The 13,440-nt window shown below is 42.0% G+C and overlaps 1 protein-coding gene across 2 annotated transcripts; it reads right to left on the bottom strand.

Moving 5' to 3' along the window:
- Positions 1 to 120: 120 nt before the first annotated feature.
- On the bottom strand, positions 121 to 11,794 carry LOC148317031 (DNA-directed RNA polymerase III subunit RPC4). Of its 2 annotated transcripts, XM_088283935.1 has the most exons (9): positions 11,589 to 11,794; positions 11,054 to 11,165; positions 9,737 to 9,783; positions 2,706 to 2,866; positions 2,516 to 2,637; positions 2,258 to 2,336; positions 1,932 to 2,176; positions 1,112 to 1,264; positions 121 to 1,010 (listed from the first exon to the last, which is right to left on the bottom strand). In XM_088283935.1, exons 1-9 carry the CDS (start codon positions 11,600 to 11,602, stop codon positions 873 to 875), a joined length of 1,071 nt encoding a protein of 356 aa, XP_088140061.1. In that variant the 5' UTR covers positions 11,603 to 11,794; the 3' UTR covers positions 121 to 872. The 2 variants fall into 2 exon arrangements, with proteins under 2 accessions (XP_088140061.1, XP_088140060.1); XM_088283934.1 differs by having other exon boundaries at positions 11,054 to 11,793.
- Positions 11,795 to 13,440: the final 1,646 nt, after the last annotated feature.

Below are 13,440 nucleotides of genomic sequence, written 5' to 3'. Positions count from 1 at the left end.
TGTTCATCCGAAGACAATCAGAATAATTTACAAATGTAAATTTTATGGAGCAAAATGATTGCGACTCATTGTTCTTCTAAGATGATGAAAAACGTTATATTCTCAGAAAGAGCTGTGTAACACCTTTACAACAAACATTTATTTGAACATTTCTTGATTAAAAACTGTTGTCGGTACAGAACATGGTCAAAAGCAAGGGTACTGAAATACAAAAGCAGACATCTGAAAAACGGACAATATCAAGACAATCAATAGGGGATATTAACAAAAAAATGGGCATAGGCAATGAATGCTAGCAGAGTACGTTGTGAATTTGGAGAAATCATGAATCCAGATTACAATCCACAATGGCAGTGCATTATTTTTTCTGTATAAGTGCCACGTTATTTGTTGCAATCCCTGTCTAGATAGGCCATTACAGTATATTATAAAAAAGAAGGGGACGGCTGAAACCAGTTTACACAAAAATAACACTATGGTACTGGTGTCAAAATACCAAAATTACAAATTATTTATTTTTTATGTACTTACCTCAATACCGGTACTGAAAATGAAACAAAAACTAATATCGTCAGTAAAAAGCAGAGGAATAATAGCTCACAGATAAACAACTTCAAATTCTTATTTGTACTAATTCAAACAATTACTGTAATGGCACCAATTACAATACCTTGGATAAAATAAAAAATACATTATGAACATTTTTAAACACTGTCGAACAATATAATTTTTTTAAATAAATGTTGGAAACGTGGTCGCAATGACAGTTGATTATTGAGGGTAGGATATTAACCTGCCAAAAAGATTGATCAAAAAGTAGAAAAACAAAACTCATGTAATAATGTCTGTGATCGCATCTGCTGATGAGATTATCAAGATTCTTGATGCCGTTGTGTTGATTGTTCCAACAAAGTTTGGAAATTTGGAGATAAAACCAGTTTATGTTGGATGTTCCCCAACACCATCATGTCCCCGGTCTTGCCGTCGGACAGATTTACAGACACCAGTTGCTGAAAACAACAAAACAAAAATGATTTATTTTTTATGTCTATATACCTCTTTGACATTGTCAATGAAAACTGAACATTGTTACCTTTATACACTTAATTACCTGGAGGAAAGAGAAAGCAGCACCATCAGTGATGTCCATGACAATATCACCCAGCTTCATCTCCACCTTTCCAGACTTTCGTATTTGCAGTTTACCCAGAAATCCCTCTGGGAATTCTGACAGCACAGGTGAGCACGTCACCGACGGGGACTCCTGGAGAGATGCAAGGACAGACACAGCAATTTATGAATGAGTAGTGAAAAATAGTATATATAATAGGGCACGACTGATAAAAAATTTTTTGAGGGTGATGCTGATTTTTGGCAGAAAAAAACTACAGTTTGCCGATTAATTGGACGATTATTTAAAATGTTTTTGACTTACGAAGAACTGCAACAAATACTTAATTTTTACAGCAGGAGTCCCAAATATGCTGCCCGGGGGGCATTTGCGGCCTGATATTTAGTGGTAGTTGTGCTAGTTGAGATCAAAGTTTAATCATACTGCGCCCAACCCCCCATGGTTTTTGCCATTCCATTGCCCTGAGTGTTTTTTTTTTGATCACTTATGGGCTACACTCAGGTTCATGACCGCTTTCAGCGAAACATGAACCTGAAGTGACACCAACTGGAAGGAAATGATATCCTGTCACTCAAACCCAGTCACCTATTTTCCAAAACCTGCCATGAAGATAAAGGTTGGAAATGAGAACAACCAATTTCAAGAAAAACAGGACAACAAAGTTCAGAGGCACCTCGACTGCTCTCCACGACGCATCCAAAATGGCTCAGCGACCTACTTTCGCAGATGTGTGTCAATTTGGTCTTCTTTGTGCATAAAACTTCCATTTAGAACAAATAATTACTGAATACCCACTCACTTGTGCTTTCCCATGCAGAGGCTTCTTGCCCTTGGCAACTTTCTCAAATCTTGGTTCAGGACTGGGGTCTGCTTTTTGTGCTCTCACAGGCATAAAGTCCGGCAACTGCATGAAGAAGAGCTCCTCTTTGCCAGAGAGGCAAAGACCCTGCAGTATCTCCACTATAGATGGCTGGTCTCTGTTATGGCCTGTTCTAACCTGAGCTCCACTGAGTGATGATCTGAGAAGAGGCTTCTCTTGGCTTGCTTTAAAACAATAAGAGACAACAGAGTAAAATAATGTCATAGTTACGCGACATTAAGGTGTTTGTAGGTTGATTTTCTTACATGTTGTGCTTGTCTGACACAAAGGTAACTGGATAGGTTTCAGTTTTGTGTCATTGCTCAGATTCGGATCACATATGAACTGGGGACACACAGGAAGACAATAATAAAAAACAGTCTTGATAAGCGAGGTAGAGAAATGTATTGACTTACAAAGTCCTCCATGACCCAGAATAAAAAGGATACAGTCCCTTTGATCATAGTAGATAGTTCGAGTCAAAGCCTTTGCATGTATTTCGTGACACTTAACTCTTAACTCACGTCATCTCTCTGTAGTATTCTGAGTAGTTCATCCTCATCATCAGAGTCTTGCGTCTCTTTCTTAACAGGTTTCCATTTAGGAAAGGTGGTGGCATCACACACTTGTGGAGCAGCAACCCAGCCTGCAAGATTAAAAATATGTAACGTGTGACGAAGACAGAACATTGCATTATACATAATCCACGTGAACCTGTTTTCCGCAGCGTGTCAGCGGGACCCTGTTCAAAGATGGAGTGAGACTGAATTGTCTGTGGCTTCTCTTTTCTCCTGCCTCTGGTTTCTCTTCTTCTGTTGTCTCTCTGTTTGCGCTCTCTTTTTGGCGTCACTTGAATCTCTTCCTTGAATCTGCAACTAGAAGTATTTGAAGTGGGTAAATTCTTATTACACTGGTGAACAAATCCATCCATCCATCCATTTTCAATACCGCTTCTCCTCACTAGGGTCGCGGGGGGTGCTGGAGCCTATCCCAGCTGTCTTCGGGCAGTAGGCGGGGGACACCCTGAACTGGTTGCCAGCCAATTGCAGGGCACACATAGACGAACAACCATCCACGCTCACACTCATACCTAGGGGCAATTTAGAGTGTTCAATCGGCCTACCATGCATGTTTTTGGAATGTGGGAGGAAACCGGAGTACCCGGAGGAAACCCACGCAGGCATGGGGAGAACATGCAAACTCCACACAGGATGGTCGGAACCCACGACCGATGCTGTCTCTCACTGTGAGGCCATCGTGCTAACCAGTCGGCCACCGTGCCGCCACTGGTCAACAAATATTGACAAAATGTTTTAATCTTCCTCTTTAATCCACCTTTTCATGAGCTGTCACTTTACCTTGGTGGAGTGGTTTGCATGTGGAAATAATCCTAGGAGCTAAATTGTCTGGGGCTTTATGCCCCTTGACAGGGTCACCCCATGGCAAACAGGTCCTAGGTGAGGGACCAGATGAGCAAAAATATTGCACTTCATTTTTTCTTGTCCGGACACGGGTAACCGCCCTGGCACCCTCTGGAGCCAGGCTTGGAGGTGGGGCTCATTGGCACCCATGGTGCCCGGCCGGGCACAGCACAAAATGGCAACAAAGGTCCTACTTCCCATGGGCTCACCACCTGTGGACGTGGCCAAAGGGGGTCGGGTGCCTTGTAAGCTGGACCAGGTACAGGAACTAGCTCTAGGGGCATGGAATGTCACCTCTCTAGCAGGAAAGAAGCCTGAGCTGGTGTGCGACATTATACAGTTGGCCTCACTTCAACACAAAACTTGGGCTCTGGTACCAGTCCTCTCGAGAGGAGTTGGACACTCTTCCACTCTGGAATTGCCTAGCCGAGCAGGTATGTTCTGTTACTGGGCTTCTGTGCTCATCACGGATTGTTCATACCAAACACCATGTTCAAACATAAGAGTGTCCATATGTGCACTTGGCACCAGGACACCCAAGCCCCCAGTTGGATAATCAACTTAGTAGTTGTATCATCTGATGCGCGGGCACGTGTTTTGGACACTTGGTGAAGAGAGGGGAGATGTCAACTGATCACCACCCGGTGGTGTGTTGGCTTGGATGGTGGGGGAGGATGCCAGCTTGACCCGGCAGACCAAAACGTATTGTGAGGGTTTGCTGGGAACGTCAGGCAGAATCCCCCGTCAGAAATAGTTTCAACACACACTTCCCGCATAAGTTTACCCACGTCCCAGGGGAGGCAGCGGACATTGAGTCAAGTGGACCATGTTTCGTGCCTCCATTGTCGAGGCAGCCGATCTGAGCTGTGACTGAAAGGTGTTCGGTGCCTGTCGTGGAAGGAATCCCCAAAACCACTGGTGGTAAGGAATGCTGTCAATCTGAACAGAGTTCTATCTGACCTTTTTGGCATGTGGGAGTCCAGAGGCAGTTGACAGGTACCGCGGCTGGCCAAGCAGAATGCAGTTTTGTCAGTGACTGAGGCAAAAACTCGTAGGTGTTGGGTGAGGCCAAGGAAAAGGATTTTTGAGGAAATTTTGGTCCACCATCCGGCAACTCAGGAGGGGGAAGCAGTGTACCATTAGGTCAGGAAAATACTTCCAAGACCCCCTCAACTCCGCAGACCAGTGTTGTTTTTGCAGGCATTTTAGATTTATTCTTAGTCATTTGGACGAAAATGCTTAATTTTCATCAGATTTAGTCATTCCTATTCGTGATAGTTTTTCTTTTAGTTTTAGTCGACAAAAACTCGAAAAGGTTTTAGTCGGTTTTAGTCGACGGAAACGCAAAAAAAAAAAGAAGTTTTAGCCTAGTTTTTGTAAATTTATTAGACCAAAACTCAAAAAGGTTTTAGTCCGTTTTAGTTAAAAATAGGTATACAAGGTTTCCACCCGATAGCAAAGACTTTCTGATGTACTATTAAGGATTATGCATTACAAACAGATAACGTAATAGTGGAATCAATGCTCATTGCTCCAAAATAAGACAAGAACCAAAACGTTTTATTGAGCAACTGTTGTGGCTTTATTTAACTTAAAGCAACATAAAATAAAAACAAACAGGTGTTCCCCCCTTTTTAAGAAGCAGGGTGTGGTCCTATTACAGAGGAATAACACACCTCAGCCTCCCTGGTAAGGTCTCTTCAGCTGTGCTGGAAAGGAGAGTCCATCGAGAGATTGAATCTCAACTTCAGGAGGAGCAGTGAGGTTTTTGTCCCAGCCGTAGACCAGTGGACCAACTCTACACCTTCGGTAGGGGAAGTTTGTTCAACCAGTCAACATGCATTTTCTGGACTTGGAGAAGGCATTTGAAACTGACGTCACTGCTGGCAGACGTCACTTTCGGCGCGACATCTGTTCCTCCGCTTTCATCCACCGGGCGAGTAAACGCAACTATGGTTTCGTGTACCACCACATGCAACACTTGCACCATTCTCATGGAAAGAGTCTCCCTGCTAGAGGGACGTGTCCGCCAGCTAGAGCAGAGTAATGTGGTAAGCGTAAACGTGGCGGACACGATTGTTAGCACGGGTTGCAGCCAACCTGCTAGTCCGGTTAGCATTGGCCGTAAACGGCTTGCTAATCGCGGTGAGCCTGTTAAGACACATAGCAGTTCCATTCCACCTCGGTCTCATGGCTCCCGCACTTTAGTGATAGGTGACTCCATTACCCGCAACATTAAGCTTGAAAATCCAGCCACAGTAATGTGTATTCCTGGGGCCAGAGCACCCGACATAGAAGCTAATCTTATGGAGCTAGCGCGCAAGACACCTAGACACCAGCGCAGTGCAAACAACGCTAGCTATTCAGATATAGTGATACACGTTGGCTCCAATGACACTAGGATGAAGCAATCAGAGATCACAAAGAAAAACATAGCAAGGACTTGTGATCTCGCCAGGAAGATGAGTCGGCATCGAGTAATTGTCTCTGGCCTCTTGCCTGCGAGAGGCAATGATGAGGTTTAGTAGATTATTCTCGCTAAATCGGTGGCTGGCAAGTTTTTGTAGTGAGCAGGGACTGCAGTTTATAGATAACTGGCCTTCTTTCTGGGGCCGACCCGACCTGCTGAGGATGGACGGCCTTCACCCTAACTGGGAAGGCGCCATCACTCTTTCTAGAAACATAGATTATTGTTTGAGCCTTCCATGACTATTCCTATTCGAGCAGGTCGGGTTGCAGGCGAATAGTGAGCCTGTAAGGAAGGGTATGGAGTCTGTAAACTTAGACAACACACATAACTTTTCTTCTAGATGTGAGCGTTACATACCATATGCTGTTACATCTCATACTGATATAATTTCTACTGAGGTGGCAATACATGATGGGTTTAAGCATTCCTCCTCTGTCTGTTTTATCGACGACGAACCGTTCTCTCAAAATAATAGCACTCGAAAGCTGGTAAATAACTATCGGATTCCGACCGTCGGAAATTCTCGCCGCGTTTATAGTTGCTCGAGGTACAATCCGGGACCTAGGCAAGGCAATCTCCTTAATATTATGACCAGGAGTCTTGTTGCGCGGAATAACTTAGAACTATTTTACTGAAACTCGGTTTTTGAAATTTTAGATCGCTTTCATCGAAAGCCTTGTTAGTTAATGACCTTATTAGAGACCATAATCTTAACATGATTGGTCTTTGCGAGACCTGGTTAAAACCGAATCAGTTTTTACCGCTAAATGAGGCTTCGCCTCCAAACTTCGTGAGCTCGCATGTTGCGCGCCCTCAAAAGAAAGGCGGGGGTGTAGCCCTCATTTCCGAATCTAATCTAAAACTTAGTCCTCATCCTAGCAATTCCTTTAAAACATTTGAAGTTCTCATTATGCGATCCACAGCCGCGCTGCCGTTTTATCTTGCCGTTCTTTGTCGTCCGCCTGGCTCTTACTCAGGCTTTTTAGATGAATTTTCTGAATTTGTAGCTGATTTAGTAACTCATGCGTATAATATACTTATCATGGGCGACTTCAACATTCATATGAATCTCCCGTCTGAACCACTTACCGTGGCGTTTCGGACAATAATTGATATGTTTGGTTTCACGCAAATAATAAATGAAGCAACGCATATAAATGGTAACACGTTAGATTTGGTATTAACCCGAGGCTTAGCATCCTCAAAAATAATTGTATTACCATATACCAGTGCTATATCTGACCATTTCTTTATCAAATTTGAAGTCTTGGCTCATTGTCATCGTTCTGACCATAATCAAAGCTATAGCAGCCGCAACATTAGCTCCTCAACCACCGCTGTGCTCTCTGAGCTACTCCCTTTAGCAACTGCTTTGTTTCCTAATTATATTGGTACGATTGACGATCTCACAAACAACTTTAATGTCGCTTTGTTAAATGCGCTTGACTCCGTCGCACCTTTAAAAACTAAAACTCGTCCAAAGAGGCTTACAGAGGAAACGCGCATACTGAAACGGTCTTGTAGGAAGCTTGAGCGCAAATGGCGTGCGACCAAACTTGAGGTCTTCCGTCAGGCATGGTGCAATAGTTTACTAACATACAAAGAAGCGCTTGATCTAGCCAAAACTAATTATTATTCTAGATTAATTGTCTTACATAAAAACAACCCTAAATATTTATTTGATACCGTAGCAATGCTAACGCAACAGCAACCAACCTCGGATAGCTCTTCCTATTCAGCTCACGATTTTATGCAATTCTTTACTCAGAAGATTGAGTGTATTCGTGATGAGATTAAAGACACTGTTCTTAAAATTCCGTCGAATTCCGCGATAAATGGTGTTAATAGGGACATTAGGGCTGATAACTGTCCGATAACGTTATGTCAATTTAAAAAAACATCTCTTGAAAGCCTAACAAAATTGGTTAGTGCGGCAAAATCGACAACTTGTGTGCTCGATCCGCTTCCTGGCAAACTAATTAAAGAACTGTTTACGACCCTAGGACCGTCTGTTTTAAATATAATTAATCTATCGCTTACCACGGGTATAGTACCAGCAGCTTTTAGGACCGCCGTTATCTGACCGTTACTTAAGCAACCAAACCTTGACCCAGAGAGTCTCAACAACTATAGGCCGGTTTCAAATCTTCCGTTTATTGCAAAAAGTCTTGAAAAAGTCGTAGCGCAACAACTTAATAAATATATGACTGCTAATAATCAATTTGAACCTTTCCAATCGGGTTTTAGAGCCGACCACTCTACTGAGACGGCCCTTGCTAAAGTTACTAATGATCTTCTCATCGCTATGGACGCCGACACCTCATCAATATTACTCTTACTCGATCTTAGTGCCGCTTTTGATACCGTTGATCATAAGATATTATTAAAATGCCTTGAAACGTGTGTTGGCATTTCAGGTTCAGCACTTTCTTGGTTTAATTCGTATCTGTCGGAGAGGACACACCGTGTAATTCATGGCAATGCGACTTCGGATCTTTGTAAGATCACATGTGGAGTTCCGCAGGGATCGGTACTTGGACCTCTATTGTTTAGCATCTACATGCTACCGCTTGGTGATATTATACGGAAATATAACATTAGTTTTCACTGTTATGCTGATGATACGCAGTTTCCATGCCGTTGGATTTCACGAATCCGCGCGACTGCTATAAATTAGAGGCATGCCTTGCCGAAATTAAACAATGGATGTCTTTCAATTTTTTGCGTCTTAACTCAGATAAAACCGAGATGTTCATCATTGGACCAGCGCGTCATCGGTACCTTTTCAAAGACACCACTCTGAGTATCGATAAATGTAATATTACCCAAAAGGATTCAACAAAAAATCTCGGTGTTATATTTGACGCAACTATGTCATTTCAAATGCACATTAAAAATATTACTCGAACTGCGTTTTTTCATCTGCGTAACATTGCTAAAATTTGCCCAATTCTATCAACGTGTGACACAGAAATCTTAATCCATGTGTTTGTTACATCTCGCCTCGACTATTGTAACGTTTTGCTCTCGGGTCTCCCCATGTCTAGTATTAAAAGTCTGCAGTTAGTTCAAAATGCAGCAGCTAGACTCTTAACTAAGACGAGAAAGTTTGATCATATTACCCCGATATTAGCCAATTTGCATTGGCTTCCGGTCCACTTGAGATGTGATTTTAAAGTTCTGCTACTTACTTTTAAAATATTGCACGGCTTAGCACCTTCCTATCTCGTTGACCTCGTGGTACCATATGTTCCGTCCCGAAACCTTCGCTCACAAAATGGTGGTCTTTTAGTGATCCCGCGAGCCAAAAAGAAGTCCGCAGGTTCTAGCCCAGGGAACGACCCAGAAGACGCTAGAGAGACTATGTTTCCCAGCTGGCCTGGGAACATCTGGGGATCTCTACGGAAGGGTTGGAAGATGTGGCTGGGGAGAGGGGAATCTGTTCTTCCCTTCTGAAGCTGCTGCCTACGCAACCCAACCCCGGATAAGCGGTAGATAATGGAGGAATGGATAAATGTTTCAATCAGAGATGCAAGTAAACCTTTTTAAAAAAATTTTGCGCTGATTCAAAATTTGCTCACATTTTTTTCACGAGCACATCAGGTTATAAACGTATTGAGCAAGCTGTAATTAGTCAAACTGAAAACACACAGTAAAAATATCTCAAAAAGTTGATGTAGAAAAAAAGTAAAGAAATTTTTTTTTAATTTGTGTCAAAACTACATTTAAGGATACACAAAGCCTTCTCTGATTGAAATTAGCTTTTGACCAGAGTCAGTTACAAAACATGACAAAAAAAAATAATATTACTATATTGGACCCCAAAGCAAACGTTCTTAATAATGAACACTTACTCATCTTTGCTTTTCCTCACAGCATTGATGTTTGGCTCAAATGTTTTCTTGGGAGAACAGAAAGAAAAAAAGCTTAATTAGACAACTTTATGTAAAATGGCACAGATGACAGTACTTTTTTTTTTTTTTTTTAAATAAAACTCTGCTTAGAATTTCTCAAATAGTGGGGCGGGCCCCCCTGGGGCGCGTGTGACCCTGGGAACCTGATTTTTTCCCCCGCCATACTACAATGAAGTGTAATTGCAATAATCTCCAGTAGTTGGCAGCTGCGTTCTCATTGCCCATTGTGCACAGTAAGTATAAACTCTACGGTGTAGGTTTATTTTGCAACGAAAATGCTATTATTTTTAGTTGCGGCGGAGAGTGGGTGGTGGGGTGGGGACGCGAATTGCTTTCTTCTGGCTAGGGGAGGCATAACAGAAAAGAATTGAGAAGCACTGCTTTAAGGCAACATGTTATGATGAAAAATTTACTTTTTAAATTGCTTGTAGGTTGTGACAACTAGGTCTATCGAGTTCCTACTCGAGCTAAAAATTACAGTCAACAAAATTATTTTTCGAGATTAGCCTACTTCCAAAAATTGTCTGAGCAAGCGGAAACACTATTCTGTCAAAGCACAATGCTAAGCAAGAGCTCTAGTGTTTTGGGATGCAAACATTAGAATTATCTAATAACCTATCTACATCAGCTAATTGCATTGTCAGGCTTCATATTTTTTCTAAAATGGCACCAAGTGGAATTGAATGTGTGTGCTGTGTGGCATGCCCTACATGCATGGATCTATGACAAGTGAAATTCGACAACTTGGTGATAAATTTCTGCCGCAATTACTAAAATTATCATTATCAAATTTTAATATTTTTTATTGAGTCTCACTTTCTTCAAACTCTGTGCTGCCATACAGTAGCCAATAGCAACCTGGTAGCCCCGTCTCAGATCAGTGAGACAGGGCTACCACCCAAAAACAGGCTAATTTGAATGGAGCCCTAAAAACGGGGTAACTTGTGCACTTTGACGATATCACACATTTAAACCCTTGACATGTAATTGTTTCAAATTGCGGGAAAATTGCATATGGGTTAGCATATTACTTTGGCACCATATTGTGGCATCTTGGTGGGAAACTTTATTTATAACTAAAAGTAGTGTTTTACCACAATCCTGTGGCATATGAGTGCCATGAATCCATATTGAAGTGAGTTCAGGAGTTTCATTATGACAAAAGCACTACGTTGCATCCATCTTGCGTGCATATTTTAAAGTGACATTTTAATTGAATTACCAGTTATGCAGTTGACGTTCTATGAAACAAGATACCTTTGTTTTCTTCAGGGCACCCCCTAGTGTCAGATCCCGATTTCGGAGAGATTGCAGTCTCCTAGCGGCGGCTGGGGAAGGGAAGTATCCGAGACCGAGGCCGTGCAGTCCTCTGCTTGCAGTAAGATTCAAAGTATCCCTACTGTTAATGCCAGAAGAACAGGGGACCTCTTCTGTATCCTTAGTTGCCATAATCCAAGACCATTAGATCCCTTTATGTCAGCAAGGACAACGTTGCGCATCTCCTTCCCTCGAAATGGACGTTTATTCAAACTACAAAATCAGTCAAAAGGCTCTTATTTCGAATGTAAATGCACGATATCGAGTGTATTATTTCTGGAAATAAACATGGCTATTTTAAAAAAGGGGGTTCGTCTTCATTTCTATTACGCCGAGAAATTCCATTTACGAAATGGTTTCAGCCAAGCGCAGATAACATCAAAGCGTCGTTTTCCCACAACAAACTCCGAAAATGCTACTACTTCCGGCCCAAGTCTTCCATGGAAACACAATGGAACTCGGCTTGTTTGCTTACGTCGTGTGTTTCATAGTCTTCTGCCAAACGCCTTGATCCTGCCCCCACAGAAGAAGCCGCTTGCATTTGCGGAAATCGTGCACAGGAAAGGTACAATATTTAAAGATGCAGCCAGTGTTTTTAGCTAGCTTTCACGCAACACTTACATCTTGTGTTTATGTCCTGTTGTCTAAAAACGCCAATACCCTATTATACCCACAAGAGGGCGGTGTTTGATTACTTTGACAAGTCTTTTCAAGTTATAGTAATACTTATGCACTATCGTTAACATTACTGATTGGATGTACATGAGCTGTAAAAGTAGTCAAGCCACAATCTGTAAGAATAACAAATTAAACCCGACTTCACTTGATTTTCATTAAACTCTTCATTATGGTAACGTACTGTAATATCTGTTTTTTTTTTGTTTTTTTTTGTTTTTTTTTACTGTAATATCTGTTCGTTGTTTGGTGCGCGTGAGGGCGACGTCAGTTGAGTGATGGGTGACGTCATGCGGGGGGGCGAGCCAAGTTGGAGAAGATTGGCTCCAGCAGTTAGTCTGACTGTGGAGCGTGTGGGCGTGGTTGTGGCCATCCTTCAGCTCCTGGCTAGATGTGTTCATTTTCGTTGTTGTTTTTGATTACTAAAGCGATCAGATTCCATTGCCAACCGTGTGCATTATTGAACACTGGGATGGACATTACAGTACTATGAATGCAGACCAATTCCAAAATGAAAGTTTAAAGCAGGGGTCTCAAATTAATTTTTGTGGACGAGCCACATCCTAGTTCTAGTTTTAATGTTGGGTAGCGAGCTTCACAACCACACCGGTTGTTGTGGTTTGGTGAAAAGTTGGACTTTGAAAACACCCAGGAGGCCCACGTACGGCCTTAGTAAGGATATGCAGGGCAGTAATTGATGGATTGATGGCTTTGACTAGAAAAGAAATAAAGAGCACAAAAGTCCCAGCGAGGAGGCCGACTCTAAAGCAGAGTGTGGCCGCCTTGAACGCATCACTTTCAGATGAGTGTTGTAGGCATAGCCCGGAGTTGCCTTGGTGAAAAAAAAGAAAGTCAAACTAAAGCTTATGTCTAAAATTTTAATATATAACAACCTATGAACAATTAACGTTACAAGAAGCCTCTCGCAATGCATTGTGTTTGCGTATCTTGAAAACAGACAAGACATTACAGGCGCTGCATGTAAGCTACTCATTCTCTTTTACGTCAGCCATGGAAAGGCTAATCTTTTTTTTTCAGAGGTTGAAGTGGCCCCAAGTAGAGATATCCACCTACATTTTGAGACCAGTTGTTCCCGTCATTTTGACATTATTACCGATGTATTTATACTGCCTGAGAATGGACAAATTATGATCGTTCCCACCAAGTCATGGAGGGAAGGTAGGGTGCGTGGCCATTACCAGAATGTGTTTTTAAATTTCTTAGTTTTGTATTGTTTTCTCCAATACAAATTGATAAAACATAATCTACAATCTTATATAATTTTCCTGAAAAAGGATACCTAAATTTAGCTTGTTATCGAAAAATGGGCCATCTGGCTGGATGATCCATTTAAAGCATCTATCTACTCTGCAGGTTTTGTCCCAAAATATATCAACAATAGCATTTTCATTTGACCATTTATGACTCACGTTATTAATAGTAGATTACCACTAGCTGTTCACAATGGGTATTCTTGCGAGCCCTTGGAAAATAATGTTTAGATTGGAATCAGGTTTGAATTGCTCTTTCTGCGGATGTGACAACATGCGTGTTTTCGTCGTCGTCTCTGTCATGAACAGAAGGTATTATTTCGCTATTATGGATTCTACATCTTTTCAGAAGAGAGCACCATCTACCATGGCCCAGACACC

This window comes from Idiotropiscis lumnitzeri, chromosome 20 (genome assembly GCF_059441095.1).
Source record: "Idiotropiscis lumnitzeri isolate Australia: NSW breed Sydney's pygmy pipehorse chromosome 20, RoL_Ilum_1.0, whole genome shotgun sequence".
In the NCBI taxonomy this organism is placed as follows: Eukaryota; Metazoa; Chordata; class Actinopteri; order Syngnathiformes; family Syngnathidae; genus Idiotropiscis; species Idiotropiscis lumnitzeri.
This window is presented reverse-complemented; position numbering and strand designations above follow the sequence as displayed.